Source organism: Numida meleagris, chromosome 7, assembly GCF_002078875.1.
Source record: "Numida meleagris isolate 19003 breed g44 Domestic line chromosome 7, NumMel1.0, whole genome shotgun sequence".
NCBI lineage: Eukaryota > Metazoa > Chordata > Aves > Galliformes > Numididae > Numida > Numida meleagris.
The window spans coordinates 25,357,704-25,372,492 of NC_034415.1; the positions used below are offsets into that span (position 1 = coordinate 25,357,704).

Genomic DNA, 14,789 nt, shown 5'->3' on the forward strand with positions numbered 1-14,789 from the left:
TCTTACAGCCCCTGTAGATACTGACAGGCTGCTCTCAGGTCTCCCCGGAGCCTTCTCTTCTCCAGACTGCACAGCCCCAGCTCTCAGCCTGTCCTTACAGGAGAGGTGTTCCATCCCTTGGATCATTTTTGTGGCCCTTCTCTGGATGCAATCCACCAGGCCCGCATCTCTCCTGCACTGAGGACTCCACATCTGGACGCAGTACTCCAGGAGAGGCCTCAGCAGGGCAAAGCAGAGGGGTGGGATCACCACCTTGACCTGGCTGGCCGTGCTGCTCTGGATGCAGCCCAGGATATGGTTTGCTTTGGGCTGCAAGGCAGCCCCTGCTGTAATGTGCCAGTGGGCTGCAGCCCCAATCCCTTCCTCCACCAGGTTCCACTTCATTCTGCTCTGTTGGGGCTGGCTTGCAAACGGTGCTGAGCTCCACATGTGGCTTTGGTTAAAAGCAAGCAGTTAGCATCCAGACTTCAGCGACTAAGAGGGGCTGCAGAGAAATTTACCCAACCACACGCACTTCCTGCTTACAGCAGGCACTCTTCCCCTTGCAGATCATCACCGTCCTTGTTTGCATCACCATCTCCATGCTAAATGTGCTGTGGCTCAGGCAGGCCACCTCTGATACTGATACTGTGGCAGCTACAGCCTGGGCCAGGAGGTAGGGCTGTGTGCCTCCCACCCCGCCTGCAGGCAGCTGTGCTACCAGCTGTGCCACCAGCTCACACCATACTGCATCACACCCTCACTCTGCAACCTGTGCTGCACCACCTGCATCGGGTTGAGCCCATACTACCTGGCTGCCCATCTCTCTGCCTTGTGAGCGCTGCTGCAAAGCAACCCTGTTGATATTTTTACTATATTTGTGCACGGTGCAGTAACTCAGAAATAGCAGCGTGGAATTCTGTTTACTTTCTTAGAGCTGTCTGAATGCAGCACTGGAGAGAGAATAATCCCCCACGCTCTAAGCAGAAGTCTTCATGGCTGAAGAGCTTTTTGTTGTCCTGCACACTTAATATTCCTAAAACTGCAGCCACTGCTCACCAGGGCAGCTCAAGGAGAAAGAAATTAGAGAGTTAAAATTATTTCTAATTACAAGCTCATACAGAAGCACAGAAGATGCTGTATGTTGGCACTATGAGTTAACCGGATGGATAAGACTGTTACGTTTGGGCTCAAAATTACTGTTTAACACTCACTTTCAGTATTTCATATGGTGAGAAAAAAGGATCACCTCATTTATTAGGCAGGAGTCAGCCTGCTTAAAATAGACATGTCTAGCTCCAGTTTATATAGGTAGCGAAAGAGTCAGTAAAACACACTGCTCCAGACAAAGAGCTCTGCTCTCCTCCAGCCAGCAGCAGCTCTGAGCAGCAAAAACCAGCTGCTACTAATCCTCAGAGCTGCAATGGCCCATGCAGGAGCCCAGCTGCATTCAGCTCATGGCAGCAGGCAGGTACTCACCCCAGAGCACTGCTGTTAAACCCTGGCAGCTACAGCCCACCTCGCAGGAAATTAGCGATTTTTCACAGGTAAGTACATTCCCAGCTGCTGTTGCTTCAGCTGCAGCCAATGTTTGGCACTGTTTCAGGTTTATTTCAAAACCCCATGCAGCCTGTCATAGAGGAGACCTTCTGCAAACCAGCTGGATTTCTATTTAAACAAATAATCCCCTCTTGTAAGCCCTTCATTCTCCTTCTATGCTTCTTTGCTGGAAGTTTTCTGTGTGCCAAGATTATATCTCCCCTGAAGTGTGCAAGGCATTTCTGTGCAAGCAGAAGTTTGCAGTCTGTAGCTGAGATATACAGCAATCTCTTGCACATGATTCCTCGGTTCCTTCTTGCTCATTACAGCCGATGCACTTTCTTGCCAGTGAAATACTTCTTAGAGAAAGGAGAACGCTTCACAAAAGCCAGCACTGTCGGAGTCCCAGCCTTCACAAAATATCTGCAAAGATTGAAAAGAGTCCTCTGGTTTCCCTCTGCCTGGCCAAACAACACACAAGCGGATTCTGCCCAGCACAGCGCAGAGTGACCTCCCAAAGGCTGATGACAGGCTGCTTTTGAGGATCAGCAGAGCCCTTTAAGAGCCAGGGCTACCCTTATGCAAGGAGCAGTGTTATGAATCAATGCTTCTCCCAGCAACCACCCCTAATTAAAATAGAGAGCTGTTGTTCTGTCCCTGGAAAGAGGTTTCTTTTGCAACTGCCCTTACAGCCCAAGATCTGAGGGCTTATGCACGCTGCTGAGTTTTATGGAGTGCCAGTTCAGACAGACCACAGCAGCAGAGCTTGAGCTCTGCTCCCCCCGTGACAGACCCCTGCTGGAGCCGTGCTGCAGGCTTCCCCCAGCCAGCTACAAGCTGCTGCAAGTTAACAGCACCAGCTCTACAACACTTTTTTTGGCTTCTCAAACAGCAGACTCTTTTCTCTAAACAACGGCACAGTACTCGAAAGTCAATTTCAGAGAGCGAAACTGCGCTGCATGCTGTGCTGGGGACTGCTCACACAGCATTATTAACAGTGAGAGCATTGTTAACCTTCAACACTCTCTCTTTATACACTGCTGCTGCCTTTTTACAAGTAGCACTGTTTAGATGGCGTATGAAACAGCCCCTTTAGCACTGCTGTATGTGTGTAGTCCCACTCCCCTTCCCACCTCCACCTAGCCCTGGAGAGTTGTGCATTTTTTTTTTGGGGGGGGGGGGGGAACACTAATCACTAAAGCAGGCACAAAAATCACGTGGCCCTGGTGTCCTACACCTTCCCCTCTTAGAGCGAGAACTATTAAATCAGAGGGAAAAACTGCACTTAAAGCCCAAAGTTTGTACTCTCACTAGAGATGAGCAGGTAGAGCCTCACCTTTGGTGCTGCAGTACTTGTAGCAATGTGTGTTCTGGGTTCAGCTCGTACATTTCTGTTCTTTCTTCATCTTCAAAATAGAGCTGAGGAAATTTGGGAGAGTTAGATGCTTAAGCCATATGAAGGCAAACCTACTAAGCCCAGTAAGAGCACAGCACACATCTCATAGAGGTTTCACAAACTTCTGTACCTTGAAGTGACCGTGTCAGACAATAACTTCAGCAATGTGCTCTGTTTTGTGTAAATTCAAAGACTTCCTGGCATAAACCAGCTTGCCTTCTTATGGCAGCAGGAACACAATTTCTGACACAGACACTGTCCTTTAGTACCTGGCTGCTCGCTGCACTAAGGGCTGCCCTGTTGCCTAATGCATGCCACACTGAGGTGGAAAATGAGACATCACCATCTACCATCACCATCTTTATGTACAATGTACCAGCTCACTGGCCTAAATCTCAATTACTGTTAGGAAACTGGGAATCTAAGCAATATCTATAAATACCTTATATTCCACACATGCTGTATTGGATAGAAAGTACTTTCATTTTTGTTAATAAACACTGCCCATGTAAACTTGAACATTTTCCAGACATGCTGACAAGCAAACGTAGCTCCCCAAATTTCACAGCCACGGGTGGTGAACAGGTAATTATGCTATTGCTTTCATACACACACAGATGCTTAGTCTCACTTCAGAGAAAAAAAAAAACAGACACCAAAACCAATGAACCAACCAAAATTTCACAAATCAACATACTGAAATAGAAGGAAAGTCAAATTTCTCACCTCGAGATTGCTGGGAAGATATTTTCTTTCTAAATCCCAAGGAGGTAACTCAGCAAACATCACCATTAAATGATCAATGAATCTAAAAGCCAAAACACATATTTTAGCTTAGCATTCAGCCTGATTTGTACAGTTGGCACATGAATGACAGTAAAAATACACCAGCAAATTAGACAATAGACTTGAAAATAGGTTTAGATCACTGTAAGGCTAATAGCTTCTTCCCTTCAAACTCACTGCTTCCCCAATGAGACCGTGCCATGTTATAACTCGTACCAATGGATTTAAACTTGAGCAGTTCAACAGCAAATTATTTTTAATTTCCATTTTCACACTACAAAAGGTGTAAAAACAAGCACTGTGGATTTCATTTACAATTTATTTTCTGTCTGCATGGTCTTAACAGTGCCATGCTTCACCAGATCAGTGCTCAGAACACGCTCATGTCAGCTGCTTGTTTATTTTGGTACTGCAGGAGAGCTGGTCAATTTGTTCAGAGAATTCACAACCAAAGAAAGTGAAAATGGAAAGATATACTTAATAATACTATCTAAGAACCATGGCTTTATTCATCTGTTTGCGCTGTCATTTTTAATAGTGAAGATGTGGGTGGATCTGTGCCTACAAAAATGTTACAAATTCCAAGTTGTTTTAACCTTGGATGGCCAGCTATGAGACTGGAAATCTGGAGCCAGGTTCACAAAAGAATGCAGCAGACCTCCAGGGCATTTACCTGGAGTTCTCATGGAAAGCCTCAATGAAGTCTGTCTGCTCATGCTCAGGGTACAGGAAGAGGACAGGCCAGTTTAGGTTGCCATCGGCATCCAAGTGCACCTTTGCCCCTGTGGCACTGTCAGAGTGAAACCCATTCAAAGATATCTCAGCCAGACCATCTGATATTTCCTCTTCTTCACTTGAAGGTTCGACAACCAGCTTGATATTTCTTTCCTAGAAGAGAGGAAGGAAAACAGCTAGGTTTGTGTTTTGCATTAGTTGTTACCTAAAAAGGGGTACAGCTCTGGGAGCTTAGGATAGAACCAGCCAGGTAAGGAGAAATATGGTTTTAGCTCAGCTTTTTTGGCTCCAGCTCTCAAAATCTCAAAACAAATCCTTAACCCAACCCCCCCTTGTCCCAGAAAACCCCACAGAAACAAGTCCCCTCACTGACACACCTTTATTGCTGCAAGCAAACGTTCCTTTTGACACTGTTCTTTCTTCGCCATTGCCTTTGCCTTCCTTGCATCCCTCTCCTCAACTCGCTGCACATAAGAAAGAATTGTACCATGGTCATGCATAGCAAGTCAAGGCCCAGCATTACTCTGCTGATGAGCAGAGAAATCAGTTCAGATCTCCAGAAAGGCTCCAGCTCTTCCCTCTGCACATCTCAATAACATCGTTACGTGGAACCACGCTTGAGGAGAAATTACGGTATGCAGAAAACTGAACGGGGAACTCTTCAACCTAAGTGTTTCTGGTTGAAAATAAGCAGAACAGATCACTCCTGCAACAAGCATGTACATGCCAGACTGCTGTAATGTTTACCTTTAATTTGTCAGCTTTAGCTCTCACTTCCAGAAGCTTTTTCTCTTTTGAATCTATTTTCAAGCCCTCCTCACACCACGCTATCGCTTCAGAGAAGTTCTTTAGCTCCATGTGACAAAGAGCTCCTGGAAGGATTAAGGCTTTTAAGCGCCAGGTATTGGAGTTGGCACACAGCTATCACACAAAGCAGTGGTTACAAAGTCAGCACTGACTCCAGTGTCTTCTAAAGCAGCACACACTGTTGTGCTGCAGGGTCATGTTGAGTTGCAGATTGCCAGCAGCTGCAGGGTCATGTTGAGCTGCAGATTGCCAGCAGGTCTAGTAAGCTGAGAGAGAACCTGAAGTGTTTTAGCAGCTATGGCATCAGCAGAGTGGTACTGGCTGCGGCGCCCTGTCCGTAGAGGTGCCCACGGCCATGGCCAGGCCCAGAGCAGCAGAGCTGGGGCAGGGGAGGGAGGGGGAGGTTTTGGGGCCATTCTGCCATGCCCTTACCCCTCACAATGGCTTTAAGGTGGTTGGGTTTCAGCTTCCTCGCTTGGGTCGCATCAGCGAGAGCGGAGCGGTAGTTACCTGCAGGCAAAGCAGAGCGGCTCAGAAGCTTGGATTCCACGCTTGAAGTACAAGCGGGTCCCAAAGGCGGCGAAGCACGGGAACCGCGTCACCCGACAGCGGGCGGGGGCTCACCCAGGCGGCAGTGCGCGGCCGCTCTGTTGGACAGCAGCACGGCGCGCAGCTCCACGTCCCCAAAGCGCTGCCGCAGCCCCTCGCTGTAAGCCCGCACGGCCCTGCCGTAGTCCTTCTCCCCGAAGTACGCGTTCCCCTCGTTCTTGTACATGGTGGCCAGCTCTGCGGGGCGGGGCGGCGGGGCATGAGGAGGGCTGCGCGGCTCCGAGGGAACCCGTCCTCGGGAACGGGGGACCCGCCGCCCCGCCGCCCACCTGCGGGCTCCTTCTCTTCGTCGAACAGCATGGACTGCAGGCAGGCCAGGGCGGGCTGCTGCGCCGCGTCGATCTCAGTCGGGCAGCTCTTCATGAACATGGGGATGGCCTCCAGCTCCTGCGGGCACACCGCGTCAGCCCGCGCCGCCGGCCCGCTGCGCCCGCCCGGCCCCACCGCCTCACCTGCTCCCACGTGTCGGGGTGGAAGCCATGCCGGTACCGCGGCACCGCATCCCCACTGTCCCCGGCGTCCGCCATGCTGTCGCCACCCCGCCCACTTCCTGTCCCGGACCCGCCCCTTCCGGCTACTTCCCCGCCCCCTTCCGGCGCTGCGCCGCCATTTTGCCCGCTGGGGGGTGCGGGGCGCTAGGCCGCTGCATGCGGTGTCGGGGATGGGGCTGCAAATGGCTGCCCTCGTCCACGGACGTGTTCAAAACCGTGGGGTTGCGACGCTGAGGGACGCGGTTGGCGGGCTGGAGGCTTGAGGTCTGAGGTCTGCTCCAACCTTAACGGCTCTGTGATGAACCACGGCAACAGCCCCGCAGGGAATGTGGGCTGACCCGAGGTGTCCCTGCCCCGCAGCGCAGTTGTTAAGCAGCTAAACAAGGAACCGGGCTGCTCAGGCCCACTCAGCACAGCAAATATGATAGATTTGGAGACGGGGATTTCAAGGGACTTGCACTTTACTCAGTAACTCAATGACACCTTCCTTGGTGAGGTACAAAACCGTGCCAGAGCTCTGATCCCAAACCTCAAAGAGTGGAGGGTCCTCGCAAACCCTCCTCCCGGCTATGACCACATAGGGGTACCCCAGCTTGTTGGCATCCTTCAGCCTTTTGCCAATTGTCATCTGTGTCCTATCATCCAGCACCGCGTCACCCACCAGGTGCGGCAGGGCCTCAGCCACGTCATCGTAGAGGCGCTCCAGCAGCGCGGCTCCCTGCTCCTCCTTGCTGCCTTTCTTGGGGGGGATGAAGCACACCTGGTAGGGCGCAATGAGGCTTGGCCAGCGGATGCTGTCCTCTGTAGACAGCACCTCAATGGATGCTGCCAGGATGCGAGTGACCCCCAGCCCGTAGCAGCCCATTTCTGCCAGCTGGAGCTTATTCTCGGGGGTATAGAAGATGGCGTTGTGGATGGAGGAATACTTGGTGCCCAGATAAAACGTGTGCCCCACTTCGATCCCTCTGCTCTGGGTGAGTTTTTCTCCGCAGGTGGGGCACGCTGTTTGCTCTCTGTCCAACATCTCCACGTTGGCGGCAAAATGCCCAGCGGGGCACAGCACCAGCCTGTCCTCACCAATGTCGGCCGGCAGCTGGAACTCGTGGGACGCGGTGCCACCGATAGTGCCGGTGGCCGCCCGCACTTGTACGCAGCGCAGGCCCAGGCGCTCGAAGAGGCTGCGGTAGGCTCTGCACACCAGTTCATAGGTGTGACGTGCTGCCTCCTCGGAGGTGTCAAAGGTGTACATGTCCTTCATGTAGAACTCCCTGCTACGCAGCAAGCCGAAGCGGGGCTTGGGCTCATCCCGGAACTTTCTGGTCACTTGGTAGAGGCGCAGCGGGAGCTGCCTGTAGGACAGGCTGCTGTGTGCGGCCACCAGTTCAGTGACAGCCTCTTCATGTGTGGGGCCCAGGCAGTACTGCTTGCTGTGCCGGTCAGTCAAGCGGAACAGCTCCGGCCCCATCTGCTCCCAGCGTCCGCTCGTCCGCCACAGCTCAGCTGAGCTCAGGCTGGGCATGTTCACCTTCTGCCCGCCGATGTTCCGCATGGCGCTGTCGATCAGGCGGATCAGCTTTTCCATGGAGCGCACGGCGGGCGGCAGGAGGTGGTAACAGCCAGGGCTGGCAGGGTGGATGAGGCCACCCTGCAGCATCAGCCGGTGGCTGCGGCAAACCAGCTCCGCCGCCTGGCCCTCACATCCTGCCACACCACCCACCTGCAGGTTCAGAGGCTGGAAGAGCTGCGACAGCAGCAGGCGGGCATGAGCCGGGGCGTCGTGCTGGGAGCTGCGGGCCTGCAGCTGTGGGCCCGCTGCTGCTCTGAGCACGGGCAGCCCCGTCCGCAGCAAGCCCTGCATCGCACCTGCAGGGAGGAAGCAGCAAAACAAGGAGTTACGTGCTAGGTGCTGCAGCTCAAGGTGCTGGTGGCTGCAAGCAGGGTGCACCGCTGCCACGTGCTGCTTTGTGCTGGGTGGCAGCGCAGCCTCAGCGCCCACAGACCCGGCACCGAGTTCCCACCAGGCCCCAGGCTGGGCAGCGCCAGGCTGCAGGTACTGCACACCCACGTGGACACAGGCACCGCGTGTGCATGCACCGACCCACACACACATACACACACACACGCGCGCGCTATGCTCGTGCACGCGCGCACCCCGCGGCCCTGCCGCGCGAGCCGGCAGCGCCCGCCCCGCCCCGAGTCACGTGACACACGACACCGCCTTGTTCGCCGGAAGTGCCGCGGGCTCTGTGGCTGCTCATCAGCGCCGCCTGCCGTGCGGAGGCCGCGCTGCAGGCCGTGCTGTTGGCGTCCTGCTGCAGGGCCGGGGGCTGATGGCGGCCTCCATCATGCGGGGAGGAGCCCACCTGCACTGTGCCTGTGTTTGTACCCGGGCACGGAGAGGCCCCTTCAGGCTGCTATGGGACTCTCCTGTCGGGCTCTGGTCCCCGTTCCACCTCGACTCACGCTGTGCCAGACCATGGGGCCTGGAGGCCAGAGCTGAGCTGGGGGATTCAGCATCTCCAAAGAGTGTTGTGAGCGCTGTCAGAGCACTCTGCAAGGGGAGGAGATGTCGCTTTGCTGAGTCTGATTTTATGAGGGCTTAAATTATCCTTTTTTTAAATATAAGGAAGTAAGAATGAGCCCTTCTTTTTATTTAAAAACAGGACTTGGGGAAATCTTCACAATTCTACTGTAATGGGGAATATGCAGTAATGTGCACTGCAATTTATGTGAGGAAATGGGAAAGATAAACGGATTAAAGGGCCCACTGTTGATGCTTCTGATTTAGGAGCACTGAAGCTGCTAAAAGCATGAGCCAGCACCTGCATAGCATTGCCCAGAGAGACAGGAGGAAGCCACTCTGCAGCTCTGAGCCAGGATCTGGCTGCAGGTTCCTGGCTTCTGGATGGCATTTCCCTCCCAGAGCAACCACTGTTCTCCCAGTGATGGCTTCCCCCGGCGTGCTCCCTGCTGCAAGCAGCTGAGCAGTGCATGTGCTGTCTGGGATATGCAGGATGCCCCATGCCATGGTGCACAGCTCCTGCTGCAGGGCAGGAGCGTTGTCCTTCGCTGTTTCCATCACCTGCTGGAGCCGCTGGAGCGAAACGTGTTTCTGTCAGTGACTTAGTGCCTGCTGTGCGGATCAAAGAGACGAAACATCTTGGATTGATTTGCGGGGCAGTGTTTTAACTGGGAGGGTTTGAGACTATACAAGAGACAAGGTCTGCAGGGAAAGCTGATACCTCTCATTAAACCAACAGACAGTACTGGATGAGGAGCTAAGCTTGGGGGCTTGGTGCCTGGGAGCCTGTCTGCACTCTTTATCTTTTCCAGCTGTGCTGAGAGGGATCAGACTGTTTCAGCCACAGCCCAGTCACGCTGGCTACATCCTGGCTGACCCTGGCCATGGTCTTGTACAGCTTGAAGGGTCCACGAGCCCGCAGCACTGCCTTGCACATCTGGCTGGCTGAACTTCCCGAGTGCTTCCATTCCTTCCTGTGATGCTTCTGTAATTTACAACTCCAGGCTGATGTTTTTATGTCCAGTAAAATGGTAATTGCCAGGCTTGTCCTAGAACCTCCGGTGCTCCTTGGAATTGCTCCTCCAGGAGGAGGAGGTGGCACAGGCTGCCACCATCGCAGAGCAGCTGGGAAACAGCCTCCAGCTCTGCGTGTCTGCAGCTCTGAATGTGTGTCAGACAGCAGAACAGCCCCGAGGTGAAGCTTTAAAAACTGCTTCTTCTTTTAAGCAGCTCCAACTGTTTTCTGGGTCACAGCTTGTGATGCTGGGGCTGGTCAGGCGCTGATTTGGGCTGGCAAGATAAACTTTAATATCTAACAAATCTCTGTGTGTTCAATGTAACCCCTTGGAGATGCTGTGTGGGGACCATCCCTTGCACTCTTGCAGTGCTGGGGCAGAACCGAGTCATGCGTCACATGGGAATGTGGGTGCCAGGAGAGGGACATTGCATCCCTGGTGGGAGTCAAGTGTGGGCTGTGCTCAAAGAAACTGTGCTTTCTTGGCTTTGCCAGCACGCATGGCCCAGGGACCTCGAAAGATCCTGCAGCAGGGACTGTGGGGCGGGGGGCAGCCAGGCTGGAGCCCCCAGTATAGCCACAGCACCCCAGAATGTGGGTGGCAGGTGACAATGGCAAGAGCTGCCATGGTGAAGGCTGCCATGGCGAAGGCTGCCACAGCAGCCCTGGTGACCACAGCCATTCGTGTGGAACATGGGCAGCCAGGTGAGGCTACTGACTGGGCTCACACAGGGGAGAGCAGGAATTCCTGGTGTAGCTCCCAAATTAGCCATGCCCACTCTGCACAGCTGAGGAGCATGCTAGAGTGTCTGTGTGGGACATGGGCTCATACTCTGGGAAGCTGCTCACCACCCAATAGCAAAACCCTTTATTAGCATCTTAATCTGGGGTGAGCAGCAGAGCCAGGATGTGGAGCGGCAGCGTATGTACAGTGGTGCTCTGGCTCTGCCTTGCAGGGGACAGCACCGGCCACTGGATGGGCCAGAGCAGGGGCAAGCTCCCGGGCAATTCAGCTGCCCCATTTCCAGTTCAAGGTGATGCTGAAGAAACGCAAACACCAGGTAAGGACCAGATTTGATCCACCCTCTTTGTCCTGGGGGCCAAGCAGCAGTGGCAGTGCTGCCAGCGATGCCCAGCCTGTCCTTACCCTCTTTTTCCTTCTGCAGCAAGAGAGGCTCGGCCCGGGAACGTACAACATCAGGGATTTCCTGCAGGAGACACAGCCCTCAAGCCTGAGGGGCATCTGTGACACAAGAGAGCAGAGGTTCAGAGAAAGCCGGCGGGTACATTGCAGTCTGACTTGGGAGCTGCTGGCATCTCTGTGAACATTTCCCCTGTGTCTGGAGCTGACTGGGGGCTGCCCACACCATCCGGTCTCTCCTGCAGGACTGCTTCCCTGGGCCTGGCACCTACGGCCCCCAGGGGAACCCGTACACTCTCCTGGAGGAGAGGGACAAGCGCTCCGCCAGCACGCGAGGGCTGATGGACAGCAGGGTGGAGAAGTGCATCTTCCAGGCAGCCATGGCACGTCCTGCTCTTTCCCCTGGGATTGTGTTTTTGGGGTGGCTGTTTCTCTGCTGAGCGTCTCCCTGCCACCTTCTCCCTGTGCCTGCAGGGCAGTGGCTTGGGACCCGGCACCTACTCCCCATGGAGCAGCACCGAGGAGCGGCTGCGACGGGCGGGCGGGCGCATCCCCTGCCAGGTCTTCTCGGGGGACAAGCTGAAGCCTGCAGGCAGCCGGTGGCACAATGGGGAGGTACATAACCTGGACGGGGGGTTCTCCTCAGTAATCCTTGCAGCAGGAGAGCGAGCTCATGCCCGTGAGCAGTGAAAGGCTCAGCTCTCACAGCAAGGGCTGTTTGGGGCAGATGGAGTGACCTCCAGCAGCTGAGCCTTATGCTGCTCCTGTTCCTCAGCAGGGGGAAGGGACCGAGCTGCAGGCTAGCACTGCCAAGGGATTCCTGGACGAGCTGATGTCGAAGGAGAACAAGAAGAAAGGCTGCTTCAGCACACTGCCACGGAACCCGGGCTGCCCCACGGAGAGGATCTTCTGGGCCACGCTCAGCCAGTGCCCGAGGGACGCGGTCAGTGGCAGCGGGGTGTTCCATTTCCATCCTGCCCAAGCCATCCAGCCCACCTGGTGGTGCTGGGAGCCAGGCGGTGCTGTGGGGCTGCTCTTCCTGAGAGCAGACGGAAGGGTAAGAGGTTTCCTTTTGCACAGTATGTGGTGGGGCCAGGCTCATACGATCCGAAGCCGGCTGAGAGATCAGCAGACTTCAACCAGCCCCCGTTCTGGTCATCTGCCAAGAGGTTTGACAGAAAGTCTGAACGCCTCTTCATGGGGAATGAAGTGAGTGAGCACAGGGCAGCCAGAGAGGGACACAGGAGCCGTCAGGCTCTGAGCTTGCTCTGTCACTGTCCCTGATCCACTGCTGGCACCCGGTGAGAGGACAAACCTCTTCCTGCAGCTCTGGGCACCCAGTGCAGAGCAGGCACTGAGATGGGCAGTGTGAGCTGGGCTGACGCTGAGCAGAGGGACAGGATCTCAGCAGCAGCTACATTACCTCTGCCCTTCTCAGTGGATGCTCAGACAACTCTTCCCAGTTTTGCTCTGCATCAGTTGTAGGCAAGGAGATAAATTTCATGGATGAGGGCAGCTAGATTACCTGCTGGTGCTTGGAGCTCCTCGTATCCTCCAAGAAAGTCATATTCTTCTATTAAAAGCCAATTTTTTTCTCTAGCAACATCAGCAGCGCAATGAAGAGACAATGGAGGTATGAGCCCTTCCCTTAGTACCCCTTCCTAGAGTTGTATTCAGCTTTGCAGCTTCCCCACAGAGAACCAGAACAAAGGCTGAGGGGCTCAAAGCAGGTGGAGAAAGCTGTAGTCTGAAATAGTCCACCTTGGCTAGGAATGAGGAGCAGATTACATCCCAGTGGCAAGGCTGCGATAAAGCAGCCCTTGAACTAGCAGTAGGCAACTAGGGAGCACACTCGAGCCAGCAGAGCTAATCAGGGCCCTCTTCTCAGTACTGTGAGACGAGAGGAGCTGCTCGTGGAGGGGGCTGACTGGGCTGACACCACTTAGCACCTCTCCTCCTCCCCCTCCTGCGATGCAGACCTTCTTTGGTTAGGACATTCCACGTATTGTTGTTTTTTGCAATTGGCAACACAAAGCTACTACCCGATTTTACCCCACCGTAATCAGCCACGCTGCCTCTGCAACGATGGGAAACGACGTGTGAGCTTCTCTTTCCAGAATCCCGTGGGCGTGGGCCGCTATAATGTCACCAAGCATGAAAAATACCCTCGGAAGATCAGGTACCAGTCCCTGTACCAGAGTGACACGGAGCGGTACCTGAGCAACTTGAAGCGGGATGCCTACCTGCTGTAAGTGCCATGTCGTGGGGGTTAGAAGTGTTTTCACGCTGGCTTGCAGGAAAACCCTTTGTCTTTGAGCAACTCTGGTGAGGCTGAGTACGTTACTGATGGTTTACAACTGAGGTGAGAGGCTATATAGCAGAAGGGATGATTGTGGAGTTGCAAGTGCTGGAATGGGACTGAGAAACACTCACTGGCCACAGCACAGGGACCCTCTGTGAACAGGTAAGTGAGGAAGCCAGCAGCACTTAGTGTTTCCCTCTGTGCAAGGGCAGCAGGAGGGTTAAAATGCTGCTGGCTGCCCAGGCACTTTAAAGGTACTAAGGTGGTGGTTGTTCTACCTTGTGAAATGCAATTTGTACGCAGAGGAGGTGTAGACAAATTGCATCTGTCTGAGCTAGAGGAGGCAGCCTGGGGAAGAACCTGGCAGTGGATGGGTAGCCGGGCTCTCAGCTCATTCCCTGTGCTGGCGCTGATTTGATCAATGGCCTCAAACAAAAATCGCGTTCTCAGACCGTGCCTTGGTTTACCCATTTGGAGAAGGAAGATAACAAGGCTCAGTTCCATCGCAAAGGGCTTTGAAATCGCTAGGGGGAAAACCCTGTGAAGTAGTTGGGAACTGTACTAATGAGAGACCTCAGGACAGTCCTCCGCTTTCACCTTTGCTCGTGGCCAAGATTAGCAAACTGCTGTGGTGGTACTATGGGCTGACAGCTCTGCAAAAGCTGTCTTGATCTCCAGAGAGTTGTTAGAAATCCGTTCCAGCTCAATACACGTTGGCAGCTTTCAGTGGGGCAGCTACGAGTTAGCTATCCTATGATGAAGGAGAAGGCAGAATGAAATCTAGCTTTCAATATCACTGGCTTTGTTAATTTTGTAGTTCCAGTAGGAATAGAAAAAAATCTGAACAGTGAGCAGGACGTTCAAATGCACCGAATTGCTCTATGATCAAATAGCACTAGCTCCAAAATCACTTTTCAAGCTCCAGCTTTACTTTCAAGGGAATAGCCACGCTTTTAAGAGCTCTGTTCACCTCCGTGCTTGTTAAGACTAATGAGATTAATCCAGCCAATAATTAGAGCTCACTGAATCACATCCTCTTTTCACAGCGAGCGGCTGAAGCCTGTTGCGAAAAACAAATGGAGCCATTTGATTTCTGCTCCACGTTGTCCAGATACCTGTGAAGAAAGCACTGCTGTTTTCCACGTGTAAGATGGTGCCGGAGAGCCTGAATTGGCGAACAGACCACGGACATGCCAGTAAATGAGACAGAGTAGATGCGGATACTTGCAGTGTGCTGACGTGCGAGAGATAGGAAACAAGTCTTGTTCTGTGGTAATAAAGCACCCTTTAGACATCCATCAGTCTAACTTTGTCTGTCGACTAATTCGTTATTATCACCTTGGCCTTATAAAAATGAGCAGAGGATGTCAGATAGGGTGCGCTGACCACAGGAAGGTTTGCTGGCTTGCAGCACTCATTCAATATTAAGCATTTCCTCCCCCATCAGATGCACTACTTAAAGAACATG

The 14,789-nt window shown here is 53.5% G+C and overlaps 3 protein-coding genes across 6 annotated transcripts; 1 reads left to right on the top strand and 2 right to left on the bottom strand.

Annotated features, from left to right (window-relative positions):
• TTC4 (tetratricopeptide repeat domain 4) lies at positions 1,194-6,654 on the bottom strand. Its single transcript, XM_021404928.1, has 10 exons — positions 6,304-6,654; positions 6,121-6,238; positions 5,867-6,028; positions 5,675-5,752; positions 5,183-5,307; positions 4,813-4,899; positions 4,374-4,588; positions 3,641-3,722; positions 2,855-2,937; positions 1,194-1,941 (listed from the first exon to the last, which is right to left on the bottom strand). Exons 1-10 carry the CDS (start codon positions 6,376-6,378, stop codon positions 1,842-1,844), a joined length of 1,125 nt encoding a protein of 374 aa, XP_021260603.1. The 5' UTR covers positions 6,379-6,654; the 3' UTR covers positions 1,194-1,841.
• Positions 6,786-8,565, bottom strand: PARS2 (prolyl-tRNA synthetase 2, mitochondrial (putative)). Its single transcript, XM_021404926.1, has one exon. The coding sequence runs from the start codon at positions 8,450-8,452 to the stop codon at positions 6,788-6,790; it is 1,665 nt and encodes a 554-aa protein (XP_021260601.1). The 5' UTR covers positions 8,453-8,565; the 3' UTR covers positions 6,786-6,787.
• LEXM (lymphocyte expansion molecule) lies at positions 10,478-14,617 on the top strand. Of its 4 annotated transcripts, none has more exons than XM_021404929.1 (10): positions 10,478-10,583; positions 10,835-10,939; positions 11,045-11,161; positions 11,265-11,402; positions 11,494-11,634; positions 11,795-11,962; positions 12,100-12,228; positions 12,620-12,652; positions 13,137-13,267; positions 14,368-14,617. In XM_021404929.1, the coding sequence occupies exons 1-10, from the start codon at positions 10,572-10,574 to the stop codon at positions 14,468-14,470; spliced, it is 1,077 nt and encodes a 358-aa protein (XP_021260604.1). In that variant the 5' UTR covers positions 10,478-10,571; the 3' UTR covers positions 14,471-14,617. The 4 variants fall into 4 exon arrangements, with proteins under 4 accessions (XP_021260604.1, XP_021260605.1, XP_021260606.1 ...); XM_021404930.1 differs by having other exon boundaries at positions 11,798-11,962; XM_021404931.1 differs by lacking the exon at positions 12,620-12,652.